This window comes from Girardinichthys multiradiatus, chromosome 5 (assembly GCF_021462225.1).
Source record: "Girardinichthys multiradiatus isolate DD_20200921_A chromosome 5, DD_fGirMul_XY1, whole genome shotgun sequence".
In the NCBI taxonomy this organism is placed as follows: Eukaryota; Metazoa; Chordata; class Actinopteri; order Cyprinodontiformes; family Goodeidae; genus Girardinichthys; species Girardinichthys multiradiatus.
This window is the reverse complement of record NC_061798.1, coordinates 34,987,083-35,002,509: the sequence shown is the minus strand read 5'-3', so window position 1 is coordinate 35,002,509 and position 15,427 is coordinate 34,987,083. Positions and strand designations below refer to the sequence as shown.

General features: G+C 40.8%; 1 protein-coding gene across 3 annotated transcripts in view; it reads right to left on the bottom strand.

Moving 5' to 3' along the window:
* helz (helicase with zinc finger) overlaps nucleotides 1–15,427 on the bottom strand; it is a 67,303-nt gene that overhangs the window by 48,997 nt on the left and 2,879 nt on the right. For all 3 annotated transcript variants that reach the window (XM_047365329.1, XM_047365331.1, XM_047365330.1), the window contains 9 exons: nucleotides 9,105–9,347; nucleotides 8,689–8,725; nucleotides 6,943–7,067; nucleotides 5,728–5,784; nucleotides 5,493–5,541; nucleotides 5,182–5,257; nucleotides 3,568–3,766; nucleotides 338–445; nucleotides 78–219 (listed from right to left, as the gene is read on the bottom strand). In XM_047365329.1, the coding sequence (XP_047221285.1) occupies nucleotides 78–219; nucleotides 338–445; nucleotides 3,568–3,766; nucleotides 5,182–5,257; nucleotides 5,493–5,541; nucleotides 5,728–5,784; nucleotides 6,943–7,067; nucleotides 8,689–8,725; nucleotides 9,105–9,329 (1,018 nt within the window). In that variant the 5' untranslated portion in view covers nucleotides 9,330–9,347. The remainder of the gene's footprint in view (nucleotides 1–77; nucleotides 220–337; nucleotides 446–3,567; nucleotides 3,767–5,181; nucleotides 5,258–5,492; nucleotides 5,542–5,727; nucleotides 5,785–6,942; nucleotides 7,068–8,688; nucleotides 8,726–9,104; nucleotides 9,348–15,427) is intronic.

The following is a 15,427-nucleotide window of genomic DNA, read 5'->3' as shown; positions in this document are numbered from 1 at the left end:
TCTTTGTTTACATCTCTTCATCGGACTGAAGCTCTAGTAGCATTACATTCCTAATCATGACGAATGAATATACCAACCCGCTGACTCCTCTCCTGCCGTCCACTCTTGGCATCCTTTGGGAACCGACTGGAGGCGGTCCCCAGCTGAAACGCCTGTGACGAAGAAGTGTGGTCGATGGGCATCGTAGAGCAAGGCAATGCGGAACAGCTTTCTAGCCGGCTAGTAAAGAAAGAACAAAACAACGTGAAGAGAGAATTAAAAGAAAGTGTCATAAACTGAAAATTTGTCTGTTCTGACATTTATCCAGATTGAAAAACCACTGAATGCTTCAGTTTACCTTGCACAGTAAGGAAAAGATCCAGGAGTGGGAGGACTTTTTAGAGGTGACTGTCACAGAAAGGCTGGAGCTGGTCTCAACAGTCACTCCTTCTAATCTGTCACTTAACTAGAAGAACAAAAGGAAACGGATGATCAGAAAACATTATTTTTATTAAATCATAAACACAAACATAAAACCAAAAGCACAGTTTACAATCTCATGGAAATTGGAGAATGCATGCGTTACAATCTCAACAATTAAGAATCAGATAAGAGAGTGTTGTCAGACTATCAGATGTGTGCCGTCGAGAGAAGAGTAGAGACAAACCTGTAAATGGTTTTCAAAGTAAAATAGAAATTCAACTCATATTGTACTACGACTCTCCAATGATGCTTGATTGAAGTGAAGTTAAATCTTGAAAAGTTTTTTTTTTTTTATGTGTTTGAGGCCTTGTCTAAAATTGCACTGACAAAGTGTCTGTTGGTTGGTTGTGGTCCATTTTCAACTGGACCTGCCCAGAATGGCAGCAGGAGGCTGGAGACTGTTCTTTTTCCAAATACTGAAGGCACCGAACAATTTATAGCACGTCAAACTGAAAACTACACTCTTAATTGAGGAAGCTGTTACCGAGGAAAGGAGGATTAAGTTGGCTACTTTCAGTATTGGTAAGGGGTTTAAAATGAAGTCAGAGAAAGCATAGAGCAAGAATATATTCAAAAAGGAAACTTTTTTCTAAGACATGTCAAGACATGCAGGGGGTTTATCATTTTCAGTTTTGAACCTCTAATGGTTGCTGGATTTGTCAATGCTGACAGTATTTTAGAAATCTAAGAAGGATCTATAATCTCTACCATATACAAATGCTTTTGCAATGGTAACCAAGCTAAATGCTAATTGACTATGACGAAGACAGTTTGAAATGTCATGGAGCAGATATAGAAGAGCATTGCCTCTGCTTGCTCTTCCATTTCTGTTCTAATACAAATACAGGTCCTTCTCAAAATATTAGCATATTGTGATAAAGTTCATTATTTTCCATAATGTCAAGATGAAAATTTAACATTCATATATTTTAGATTCATTGCACACTAACTGAAATATTTCAGGTCTTTTATTGTCTTAATACGGATGATTTTGGCATACAGCTCATGAAAACCCAAAATTCCTATCTCACAAAATTAGCATATCATTAAAAGTGTCTCTAAACGAGCTATGAACCTAATCATCTGAATCAACGAGTTAACTCTAAACACCTGCAAAAGATTCCTGAGGCCTTTAAAACTCCCAGCCTGGTTCATCACTCAAAACCCCAATCATGGGTAAGACTGCCGACCTGACTGCTGTCCAGAAGGCCACTATTGACACCCTCAAGCAAGAGGGTAAGACACAGAAAGACATTTCTGAATGAATAGGCTGTTCCCAGAGTGCTGTATCAAGGCACCTCAGTGGGAAGTCTGTGGGAAGGAAAAAGTGTGGCAGAAAACGCTGCACAACGAGAAGAGGTGACCGGACCCTGAGGAAGATTGTGGAGAAGGGCCGATTCCAGACCTTGGGGGACCTGCGGAAGCAGTGGACTGAGTCTGGAGTAGAAACATCCAGAGCCACCGTGCACAGGCGTGTGCAGGAAATGGGCTACAGGTGCCGCATTCCCCAGGTCAAGCCACTTTTGAACCAGAAACAGCGGCAGAAGCGCCTGACCTGGGCTACAGAGAAGCAGCACTGGACTGTTGCTCAGTGGTCCAAAGTACTTTTTTCGGATGAAAGCAAATTCTGCATGTCATTCGGAAATCAAGGTGCCAGAGTCTGGAGGAAGACTGGGGAGAAGGAAATGCCAAAATGCCAGAAGTCCAGTGTCAAGTACCCACAGTCAGTGATGGTCTGGGGTGCCGTGTCAGCTGCTGGTGTTGGTCCACTGTGTTTTATCAAGGGCAGGGTAAATGCAGCTAGCTATCAGGAGATTTTGGAGCACGTCATGCTTCCATCTGCTGAAAAGCTTTATGGAGATGAAGATTTCATTTTTCAGCACGACCTGGCACCTGCTCACAGTGCCAAAACCACTGGTAAATGGTTTACTGACCATGGTTTCACTGTGCTCAATTGGCCTGCCAACTCTCCTGACCTGAACCCCATAGAGAATCTGTGGGATATTGTGAAGAGAACGTTGAGAGACTCAAGACCCAACACTCTGGATGAGCTAAAGGCCGCTATCGAAGCATCCTGGGCCTCCATAAGACCTCAGCAGTGCCACAGGCTGATTGCCTCCATGCCACGCCGCATTAAAGCAGTCATTTCTGCAAAAGGATTCCCAACCAAGTATTGAGTGCATAACTGTACATGATTATTTGAAGGTTGACGTTTTTTGTATTAAAAACACTTTTCTTTTATTGGTCGGATGAAATATGCTAATTTTGTGAGATAGGAATTTTGGGTTTTCATGAGCTGTATGCCAAAATCATCCGTATTAAGACAATAAAAGACCTGAAATATTTCAGTTAGTGTGCAATGAATCTAAAATATATGAATGTTAAATTTTCATCATTATATTATGGAAAATAATGAACTTTATCACAATATGCTAATATTTTGAGAAGGACCTGTAGATAGTCAGTAAAAATAAGGCTTAAGAAAAACAATGTTAGAAGCTCGTAAAGAGAAATCAAAATTGTCTAAAATCCTTGTCGGCAGGTCGAAGCTTTACTAATTTGGAAATCGGAATTTAACTGATTGGAATTTAGCAATTCTACTCTTGTGATTTTTCCTTTACACAATAATTAATATCCGATAACCAACATAATATACCCTTTATTTAATAAAAACCGACAAACTCTTTCATGTAAATATGCTGATGACAATCAACCATCAAGCCTTTTGTTTGTGCAAAAGCTAATTCTGGCCTAAAAACTGCAGATTTATTTTTGCTCCTCAGTAACATTTCTGAGAACTACATAAATTAAGGAAATAAACAGAGCAAAAAGATGTCAACTTTATTACAACAGTCCGCAGATTAAGATGACCAAATTGCTTCAATGAATATTTGTTAGGTTAACACACTTCATTTCAGATACACCTCAGCAGGCATACTCAGTCTCAGATTCCGTTTTATTTAAGTAATAAAAGTTTTATGTTCCTTTACACAGATCAAATCAGAAGTTCCACTGGAAAAAAAAAATTAACTTCACTTGCTTCACTTTTGAGGTTTACAGCCACTACCCTTTGTCCTATCATGCCTGCATCACAAAGCCACTCACCACTTTCTCTGGGGAAAGGGAGTTCATCCACTTTTCTATTAGGGTTTCCATGTAGTTCTCAGTGAAGTGTTTGCTTTCCTGCTGCTGTTTGAGGCGAATGAGTCGTGAGGCATAACGTTTCTGCCACTCCATCAGCTCCTCTTGCGAGTGGGCTGACGTACACTGGGCGCCATACCGACACAGGCCTTGCTCCAAGTACCTATGGGAAAATTTAACAGCTCATTCAGACGATGCTAAAGAAATTAAAACAATTATCTAGCCAACTGCTTCACATCACTTATTGCAAGGTTGGTACACTCAGTCGCATTTTCAAATTCGACATGAAAAAAAAAATAAAGGATGAATCCTCAGATGAAATTTAGGGTACAAATACTGACCTATAACACAGCTATGGCGATCACATTTTCCTTTGATGTCTAAAGAAAAATAAGAAGCACTTTTTTGTTCTTCTTATTGTGGGGATGTTAATTTAAGTAACAAACCAAGACTGTGTAAGCAAGTAAAATCCATCCATGCTTACCATAGTGAGGAATAGAATAGAATAGCAGGAATCCTGCAAATGAACCTCCTTATTACACACGTTTAAAAGATCAGAAAGAGCCAGATCCAGTGTTGAGGCTCTGCTGTGGACGGCATTTGACTTACATTTCTGAGGTCAACTTTAGAGCAGCTGCAACTAGCAGGGTTCTCACCAGAAATTTTTTTGAGCGTAGCAGGGGGGGGATTTTCTTCTGCAGGCCCATTTGTACCCACCCTTCAAAGCTGACATGATTTTAGAAAGCTTTACTGTTGGTGGTCGCACAAGGTAAAAGGAAGCAGAAACAGACTCAGAGCATGCGCTATAGCCGACATAAAAACCACATGGAGGGAGCCCAGATGTCAGTCAAAGGACCGCTACACTTATAAAAAATGAGCGTATCGGCCTAAATTTCAGCGTAGCGGTGACAATTTTCAGCGTAGCTGCCCGTAACGCTGAAATGCACTGGCGAGAAACCTGACTAGGTCAATATAATTAATAACAGAGACTACAATAATATGCTGACAGATATTTTTTAGTCAACCCATAATTGTTGGGAGTTTATCTTTTGTGATTTGTTAAATTAACTATTTACTATTGTGCGATGAAGCCCCAAGCGGCAGTCTGTAGCTGTTCATCAGAGTTCAGCTACACTCATAGGTCAGCTCAGTCCAATTTGCAATATCAAGATGTTTTTAGCAGACAAAGTGCCTGTTTTAGAGACGAATTAACCAGGTCATAAAAAATGTCAAAGTTTTCAAAGAATACGGGGGTCTGAAGTTTGGGAGTCTTTCAAGCTAGCAGATGATAAATGGAAGGTTTGGATACTCTGCCATGTTTATTTAGACCTGCGTTCTGCATGAGCGAAAGATGGTAATGATGAGCCGACAAATAAGGCCACATAACTTTGTTTTTTAAGCTGCTGAATGCACTCTAAGAAAGGGAGGGTGGGGGTGTGATGGGGTGGATAAGACTGTTGTCACAGGCCACGGCAAACCTGCCAGCGGACCTGGTGGCAACCACAGTAGACCTCCTTGGTCACAATGGCAATTATTCATTGCTCACAATTAAAATCAACTGATATAATATTTTATTACCTTTTACAGAGGGTGTACTCCTCACTGCTAGTGACCCCTCTGGGAGGAGGTCGGAACTGCCAGCCATCTTGGACTTCTGTAAACATAAAACCTAAATAAATAATAAACTGTGGAAATACCTCTCAGAGCACAATGCCTGAACAATTCACAAGACAATAACCTGTAAGGACATGACTCAAAATGACAACTGAATGAATGCATAAAAAATAAAAAAAAGACACCAAATGGTATCTTGCGTACCAAGAAAATGTACAATAACTGTTATAATAAACCAAAAGGTCAAAATAAACTTATAATACAGATATGCTCACCTTCATCCTGGTCATCTGTGTATTCGGGGGCCATCTCCCTTTTTATTGTCTGGATGAAACAGGGCAAAAACAGACAGGAGAGCAAATAAAAAGGTAAGCAGACAATAACCAAAACAATTCAACTAGTGTTTCAGTATGGCTGTGAAACATTGCGATAAGTTTTCATGTCCATCCAATAATTATTTTTAACTCAATTAACACTGCACATTCAGTACCCAAAAGCAAAGGCAGTTACCTCAATTTCGGAGAAGAGCATTTTTAATCTGGTCAGGTCTTTTGTAACGATGCCATTCTAGCAGGGGAAGAAAATTTGTATTGTTAAAGCATAATAGCAAAAGTATTCTATGTTGATTATAGTCATACTTTAGTAAATAATCAAGTAAAATAATAGATATTAATAAACATTTTTTATAAAATTCAGGAAAATAAGAAATGCGCTTTGTTTCTTAAATGGGGATGATTTGTTTTCCTTTAATTTTTTTGTAGGATACAAAACCCCAATCTCTACAAAAACAACTTCAGCAACTTTCCTTCTCTGTCATAGTCCTCCGAAAATAAATAAGAATCTGAATCAAGAGGTCAGACTTCCAATAAAAACTGGATATTGGTATCAATCAGGAAAAGATGGATTGGTGCCTCCTTAAAAATAAAAGTAAATGGCCTAAAAGCACAAGGTTTACACTGTCAGGTGGGGGTGATTTTTTTATCATAATAGTATTTTTTAAAACTGACATTATAGTAACCAAGTCCAAGACAGAAGTGAACCTCAGAGGTTGATGTGAAAGCTTCAGTTGGACCAACTGACTTTGAGGTTGTGAAAGAATTAAGATAGTAAAGGCTGTAACTAATCAAAGCATTGGTTTTGTTTAGTGGCATTCTCACCGCTCCATTATGTAACGCATTTGCACCAAAACACCTCACATGATAAAAGCCAAAACTGAAATTTGTGTTTTTAAACTGAATTTGAACTTTGGTTTGATGTAATGCAATGTTTTACTGGTTTACTTGTTGTTGATTTGTTTGCATTCATTTATAATTGAAGTTTGCCTTTCTTCTTGAAAGTTTCCATTAAATAGGCAGTGAAGTACTACGAGCCTCTATACATTTCTCTACTACAGCTTTGATAAAACATGATTTTAAAGAAAATCTCTCCCAGGATTTAACTCAAACTTTCTAAATGCAATGTGAGCTGATGAACCAACATGAGTTTCTTTTTGGTGGGTTTATGTCTGATGGGATATTGCTGCTATGACAGCTTAAGTAAATCTGGAAACAATCGACATCCGGTTTATAGCAATCAAGGTGGAAATTGATGTGAATGAAAGCTAAAACGTCCATTCCAAACTGAGGAAAAGACCAGCATGTATAGAGCATAAACAATACCACCTTGTTCAGGTGTAATCTGACCATTTGTATCCATGTATTGTAATTCAATGTATATTCATCTTACCACTGGCTCTCCATACAAGGCTTTAGATAGGATGCTGACCACCTCTTGCAGGCTGCCATCCAAAAGCATGGAGTGCAAACTAGCCTGTAGAGAGCCATCTCCCCGAGCAACCTCATCTGGCAGAACTGCAAAGTGAAGATTGAACAAGTAAAAGGACAATACTTCTAACCAGTCTGTTTTCAAGAATGAGAGTTAAGATGCCATATGACGGCTACAGCAAAGTCCTGCTGTTAAACATCTTCAGTGTTTTATGTGACATGTAACTTCGCCTGCTAACCGTCCTACTTTATGTCTGCATTGTTGTCAGAAACCAAAACAACAGTCTTCAAAAATACCTCATCCACCATTCTAAACAGTTTTGGAGCGGGTGCACACCGCAGCTGCTGAGAAACCCCAGATCAAACTGAGACAAACAAAAACAAATCAACAGAACAACACCTGGGGAAAAAATGCACCAACTCCTGGGACTAAACTCTAGCAACATCCAGCAGAAAATGTAAACAGGCTCTTTCAGCGCATGAAAACAAAGAAAGCTGGAGGACCTGATAATGTCTCCCCATCATGCCTGAAAGCCTGTGCAAATCAACTCGCTCCGATCTTCACAAGGATCTTCAACAAATCACTGGAGAAATGTGAGGTCCCATCCTGCCTCAAATGATCCACCATCATCCCAGTTCCCAAGAAACCCACCATCCTAGGACTAAATGACTACAGGCCTGTAGCCATGACATCTGTGATCATGAAATCCTTTGAGCGGCTGGTGTTGAAACACCTGAAAGACATCACAGGCCCCCTGCTGGACCCCCTGCAGTTTGCTTACCGAGCAAACAGGTCAGTAGATGATGCTGTTAACTTAGGCAGGTGGATCGGCTGGTACACTGGTGCAGTCAGAACTACCTTGAACTCAACCCACTCAAGACTGTGGAAATGGTGGTGGACATTCGGAGAACACCACCCCCATACACCCCCCTCACCGTCCTCAACAACACTGTATCGGCCGTGGACCACTTCAGGTTCTTAGGAACCACCATCTCTGAGGACCTGAGATGGTCTTCACACATAGACACTGTTTGAAAGAAGGTCCAGCAGAGACTGTACTTCCTGAGGCAACTCAAGAAGTTCAACCTTACACAAGAGCAGCTGGTCATTTTCTACACTGCCATCATTCAGTCTGTCCTGTCTTCATCCATCTCAGTGTGGTTTGGCTCATCCACAAAACAGGACAGGTCCAGACTGCAACGAATAATCAGAGCTGACCTTCCCTCCATCCAGGACTTATACAGGTCTAGGGTCAAGAAAAGAGCTGCTAAAATCTCTGCAGACCCCACACACCCTGCACATAAACTGTTCAGAGCTTTACCTTCAGGCCGCCGCTACAGAGCACTGTTCACTAAAACCAGCCGCCACAGAGACAGTTTCTTACCCCAGGCTGTTTCTCTGTTGAACATTAAATAGAGTACAGAACAACAGCATACAGATGTTGCAAATGCACCTTTTTATTAGATATGTGTATATTGTACATTGTAAATTTGTATATTCTGTAATGCAAAAACAGAACAAAAGAGCAAAGTGTACCAGAGTCAAATTCCTTGTTTGTATGTACGAACTTGGCAATAAAGCTGATTCTGATTCTGAAAAGACTCTCTGGTTCATTTGTGGCATTGAAACAATAATCTGTAGACGCAGCCACAAATCGAACCAACCTATGAGAGAAATGCTGAATTTGCAGTCCGAACTGCTACCCACCATGTTTGCAGTCTTGATCAGCTCCATCATAGTTTTTCTATTGGTGAAAAGAGAGAGAAAAAAAAACATAACGTTTAGGTACTTAGAAACAAGTCTTTAAATACCTCTTAGTCTTTTAAACTATTATTAAGGAACTGATAAGGTTTCCATAACTTTAGGGCAATAGTAAAAGGACTAGATTCTTTTAGTGTATTGATTTTTTATTAAGTTGTCATTCCAAACATTTCTTTAAAGTTATTCTTACATGCTCTGCCAGTAAAAAAAAAAAAAAGAGCAAAGATACAGTTAAAAAACAAAAGGCAAATGTGGGATTTAAAAAACATGGCATTAGAAAAAAATATGTTCGTGTTAGATGACAGAGCTACATGCATCCTCAAACAAGCAACTATTCTTAATAGAAAGCCAATGTTCCTCACCAGCTGTAGGAAGGCAGCAATTCGGTAGAGCAGGGCTCGGCTGCGGAGGGGTCCGGCGGTGACCACTGAAGGAGGGCTCGGCAGTACAGGGGCACCAGATGATGACGCTTGGGGCGCAAGGACCACCAGGGCATCCGTGCTGTGGGTGACTGCCGCCTCGTACTCCCGCCTGGCTAACGATTTGCTGGCTTCTTCACATGACTTCTCCGCTCTCCTGTCTGCCATGACTCAGGGACAAAACATCTATAGGACAACAAAAACAAACATGATAACTCACCATCCATCCATGACATAACATGACACAATGTTATCATTTTGACAACAACCATCCAGACTTAGGCCAGTTTAAGAAACGCGTGTAGTTGTCCAGAAAAAGCAGAAAAAAAAGGTTTTAAACTTTACCACCCCAATAAACTAAGAAAAATGATCAGCAGCCAAAGAGCAGTCGGGGGAGTAATCTTTACAGGACTATCTCAATGAAGTAAAACATTTCAAGTGTTTTTTTGTATGTTTTTTTTTTTTATAATGACATGCTGCAATTGAAATCCCAAATTAAAATATGACATCAAGCCTTTAAAAAAGGATTTGCATTCCAGAAATGTTATGGCCGTGTTACAGCTGACATAGTCAAGGAGAAGAACTGTTTTGACATGTCAGTGGACAGCCATTGACACACTCCACAAGAAGGGCAAACATAAAACAAATAATTGCCAAAGATGTTTGTCACAGAGTACCTTATCTAAGCATAGTAATGGAAGGTTCAGTGGAAAGAAAAAAAGTGTGGCAGAAAAAGGTGCAAAGCATTTTGAAGAGATTGGGAAGGATCCCCAAGGTGCAACCTGCAATTGGAGTCAGTGCTTCAATAGCTGCCACACACAAACCTATCCAGGAGAAATAGGCAATCATTTTAACCTGTCAGATGTCTCAAAAGGTTTGTACAAACTCTCCGATTTCAAGAAAGTGTAAAGTTGTCATCTGTCTGTGTTGGTTCATTGAGTTTTATCAAGTACAAAGGCAGAGCTGGCATCTACCAAGATGTTTTAGAGCATTTCCTTCTTCCCTCTGCTATAAAACCTTATGGAAATGCTTTTCAGCAGGACATGGCACCTGCACACACTGCAAAAACTACCAATACCTGGTTTACTCACCATCTGAGATAGCCAAAATTAAGAACAAGACTCATACAATGATATAGCTGACAAGGTTAATCACCTTTTTCAGTGGCAGCTAAAATGTTACTATTTTGCTTCCAATAGATTCCAGTACAAAGACAAACTCCAGCTCTTAGTGCTCGCTGTGAGATGGAGGTTTCAGATATCACGGCTTGTTCCACTGCCTAACAGCGGATGGGATTTTAACTGGTCATATAGCAACTTTAAGTTACAGGTTTCTCTCTAAAGGGTGTCAAATATAGTGAACGCAAGGCGGAATGTGTGAGCCTCACAATCAGTTAATTACTAAAAACTATTTAGAAAGCTGCTGGAACTTTGTTACAGGCATCAGGCATGTAGCTCTAAGCTTGATCGCCAACTGATAAGAAACTACAGCCAGCTACTTCACATCAGGGAGGAATGGAAACAGAGCATGGTATTTAATTTTCAACTTTTTTTGAGTATTTGTTAATCTTGGCCAATACAGAAGGCAAGGGGACTGATAAAAACTTTGAACAGCTTGTTAAAAGTTCACTTCTCTTAAATGTTGTTGCATGGTTTGAGATAGAAAACAGAAAAAGGCAAATGATAGCCTTTAGATAAACTTTTTCCTGCAAAGTATTTGCAGCCCTACTTTGGATCCAGTGTATATTTTCCAACCCATTTTTTTCTCTTTCCACTGCCCAAGCACAGGCTCGCAGACAGGACACAAACAAGAAAAAATAAGCAATTTTTTTTTTTGGGTGGAGCAAATAACTGGTTACATCAGGGGCTGAGATGATAAGTTGATGGTTACTCATTAGACCAACTAGAATGTTGCAATCACAATGCTTAACAAAAAAATAACCTTCAACTAAAAATGACGTTAAAGCAACAGAGCGAAATTAGGTGGACTGGGTAAACAATTTGATCCAGCTAATTTTGTGTTCTGCACACGGAGTCCGTTTAATATCAGAGTTGCTGTAACTTGTTCCATTAAAAGAGACTTCTAATAAACTTGTTCTTCTCAGAACCCATGATGAGCTTGCCACAGTAGTACACATACTTGTTCTTCATAAGCAGAACTAAAACAATCATTGCCGGGTGCATCTCCAGATGAAGATGGTGTCTCTTGAGAAGTGAGGAAGATGAGTGGCATCTGTTAATGGCATTTAAAACAGGAACAGGGTAAAAGTGACAGTCTGTAATTAGCTGGCACGTTGTTACAAAAATTTCACAACTAAGTACTGTAACATGCTCTAACAAATGACTGAATCTCACTAAACCAGTTTATGACAAACTTACGCTATTTTCATCTGTTACAGAGCTATGAAATGTGCTCTCTGAAGAAAACAGCAACCATTTATTCTACTAGCATCTTTGAAATAAAAACAATACAAATTCAAGACGCCTTCATAAGCACCACAAAAGCGAGGCACGTGACGTCGCCCGGTACGGCAGAGCCGGGGTCCCACCCTGAAGCCAGGCCTGTGGTCAGGACTCGTCGGAGAGCGCCTAGTGGCTGGGATATCGAGAGATATGCCCTGGAACCCAGCTCCTCGAGAGGTTGGACTCTCTACTACTCTGGAATGGCCCGCGGGGAGAAGCGGGAAGCTGGGGTGGGTTTGCTTGTAGCCCCACAGCTCAGCTGTTCACTGATCACCACCTGGGGTTGAGTTGGATCCACTGGAAGAGAAGAAAGCGGGAAGGACTTGGCAGGCCCAAGCGTATAGTGAGGGTCTGCTGGGAATGTCAGGCCAGGGATGTATTCAACTCTCACCTCCTGGAGAGCTTTGACCAGATTCCAGGGCAGGTTGTAGACATAGAGTCCGAGTAGACCATGTTCTCCACGTCCATTGTCCATGCTGCCGCCCATAGCTGAGGCCGTAAGCTCTGTGGTGCCTGTTGCGGCGATGCTGTCAAGCTGAAGGAGTCCTATCGGCCGTGGTTGGCTTGTGGGACTCCTGAGGCAGCTGACGGGTATCGTGAGGCCAAGCGTGCCGCAGCCCAGGCTGTGGAAGAGGCAAAAACTTGGGCCTCGGAGGAGTTCGCTGAGGCCATGGAGAAGGACTACCGGTTGGCCTCGAAGCAATTATGGTAAACCGTTCGGTGCCTCATGAGGATGAAGCAGTGTTTCGCCAACAGTGTTTATACTAGGGGTGGGGGGCTGCTGATTCAGACTGGGGACATTATCGGGTAGTGGAAGGAGTACATGCATTCCATGGTGGAAGCAGAGGCTGGGGACTTGGGGTTGGACTCTTTCATCATCCAGGCTGAAGTCACCAAGGTGGTTTAAAAGCTGCACGGTGGTAGTGCTTCGGGGGTGAATGAGATTCGCCTTGAGTACTTCAAGTCTCTGGATGTCCGGCCAATAGTCGAACCTTGGCTTGAGGAAGAGCAGTGTGGTTTTGTTCTGGCCGTTGAACACTGGACCAGTTCTACACCCTGTGCAGGGTACGCGAGGGTTCATGGGAGTTTGACCAACTTGTCCACATGTGTTTTGTGGACCTGGAGAAGGCATTCAACTGTTTCCCTCGTGGTGCCCTGTGAGGGGTGCTCCAAGAGTACGGTTTCGGGGGCCCTTTATTAGAGGCCATCTGGTCTCTGTACAAGCAGAGCAGGAGTTTGCCGGCAGTAAGTGGGACCCGTTCATGGAGCATGTTGTCACACACCCGGAGGAGCTGGAAGAGGTGTCTGGGGAGAGGAAAGTCTGGGTGTCTCTACTGAGTCTGCTGCCCCCGCAACCCAGTCCCGGATGAAGCAGCAGATGATGAGTACAAAATTATTTTGCACCATAAATGGTAGACTATGTCTCTCCTTGCTCTGATGGCTTTACCATTTCTCAGATTCTGTACTGATGTGGAGTGCAAAGCATCGTAAAAAAAAAAACAATGGAGTAATAATGGGAGCATTTTTTTGTATCACTTTAATCTGTAAAAGCAAAACAAAAAAGCTAAATTCAAACAATGGCAAAAAAAAAAAAAGCAGGAAAATAGAAACATATTACACAGAACTCTAACCACACTCAGCTAAAACAGCACGGATCAAAATTTGGAGGCTGCACTGTGACCCACTGGAGAACATCCTACCCTTGGCTAGTAGCCTAATAACTGCTGGTCCCTGCAGCTTACAGAGCGCAGGAAATAAACAGCTTTTAACACAAAAAGGCACAATAAAAAGACCGGTTATTTATGGGCAAAGATGGCGAGTTAAACTAATTTTATTCGCAAATCTAGCTCTTGCTAAGTTTCAAATTACTCATCAAAGCCAGAAGACAGTTTACAAAGTAATTGTCTAAAAGGGATTTCAAACTTGGGAGTCTGTGGAAATATCTTTATTTTCTAATAAAAACATAAATTTGGTATTTCACGCCTTGCAGAATGCAGAAAATACAGATATAAAGGGATGATTAATATGTTACTTTTTAAAGTTAGAATACATGAGGCTTTTATTGATATACTAGATAGTGCTTGTTTTATTACCATCTTACCAAAACTTCCCATTTAACTTCATCTCAGAATGGCAACTTTGCAGACACTGCTGTTTTTCAGATGAGAAGGAGCAGACTCCTACCAGAACCCACAAGTTCTTGTAGATTTCATTTTAATTACAGACACATTTTTGCCTTTTAAATGCACGTTCAAGTGTACAAGAATGCTCTGTAGCGTTCTACAAAATAGCTGTAGAACAGAGAAGCTGAAAATATTGATATGCGTAGAGACTTCTGCTGAAGCTCAAAAACTTTTAGAAACTTTTTGCTCTCATTAAACTATCTTTGATGCTGCAGAAACTTACTTGCAGCAACTAATAATTAAAAACAAAGCTAAGGTGAAAGAAAGTCTCAACAGTTGGGTCCATAAACAGGGAAGATCACTTTGAACAGTTAATCATAAGTGATATTAATCCACCGGTACTGTGTGTGACTCCCCTTTAATATTAGTGCAGCAGTGCAGACTTGAACCATGTTCAAAGGAATACCAACATTTAACCAGGTTCAGTTGAGCCCTGGGAAACAGTAACACAGACAGACGTTGTTGTCCTTCCTTTTGCTTCAATCAAAAGCAAAATAACTGGGATACAGAGACAGAAAAGCAGGATTTTGAAATTATTTCTTTCCTTAAAAGCAAAACAAGAAAAAGTCAAGGAGAGGGAAATATCCTCAGAGACAACAAATGATAAAAAACATCAGAAGAAAAGCACAGCAGGAAGAAAAACACACATCTGCTGTGGACAATTACTGTGATGTTAGTTTATGTATGAAAGGGATTTAACAGATATCAGGGGTGTTAAATCAAAGAACTATCAAAATGATCTTGGTTTATGCTCTAGTTAAGTTGTGGCTTTGTTTATCTTCATAATTTGCGGAAGATCCGTGACTTTATATTCCATAAATAATAGTGCCGTTTGTATGGAAATGTAAAGAGACGCCTGGCTAGGGTTACGGGACACTCTTTAAAACACGTGTGTGTATAATCACTCAGAAAACCTGAATTGTAAATGGAAGGAGATATTTTGCAAGTCAGTTTACCAGAGGTATTACTGCATCATAACAATGTGTCAACGGGTGTGGGCCATTTCACCATTTCATCATCTCATACTTAGTAGTTTTAATCCTTTTCAGACTTGATGTTTTGGAGTATGAACATGAGCTGCGTACCGTGCTGCGTTTTACACCGACCTTGCATTAGTTTATAACTGCTTCAGGGGATGTTTCATACTATTTTGGCAAATGATGGTTAAACGTAACTTACCACAGTTTATTCATAGTTCATTGTAAAGAATAATAATATAAAATATACAATAAATATCTACATCCCCACAGGTAATAATATTTCCCTAATTAAAAATAAACTATCTCCATCTGCATCAACCACCTATGCAAACAGCCCATAGTTCTTAAAAATGGAGCTGCGGAGGCCCCACAAAATCAGTCCAGGGGCCTCAAAAGGCCACCGGGCCGCAATGTAGACACCCCTGTATTAAAGATAACTTGGAATCAGCAGGTCAGACATTTACAAACCTAAAAACCCTGCAGCACCTCATCCAAAGTGTCAAGCTTTATGGTGGAGCAGTTATAACCATGGTGCCAATTTACTTTCGGCAAGGCACTGTATATTGTGACACCATTTTTATTCGCTGAGGTTTGTAAACCTAATTCAATCTCTAAATCATATACTGACAGATTATTAAAGC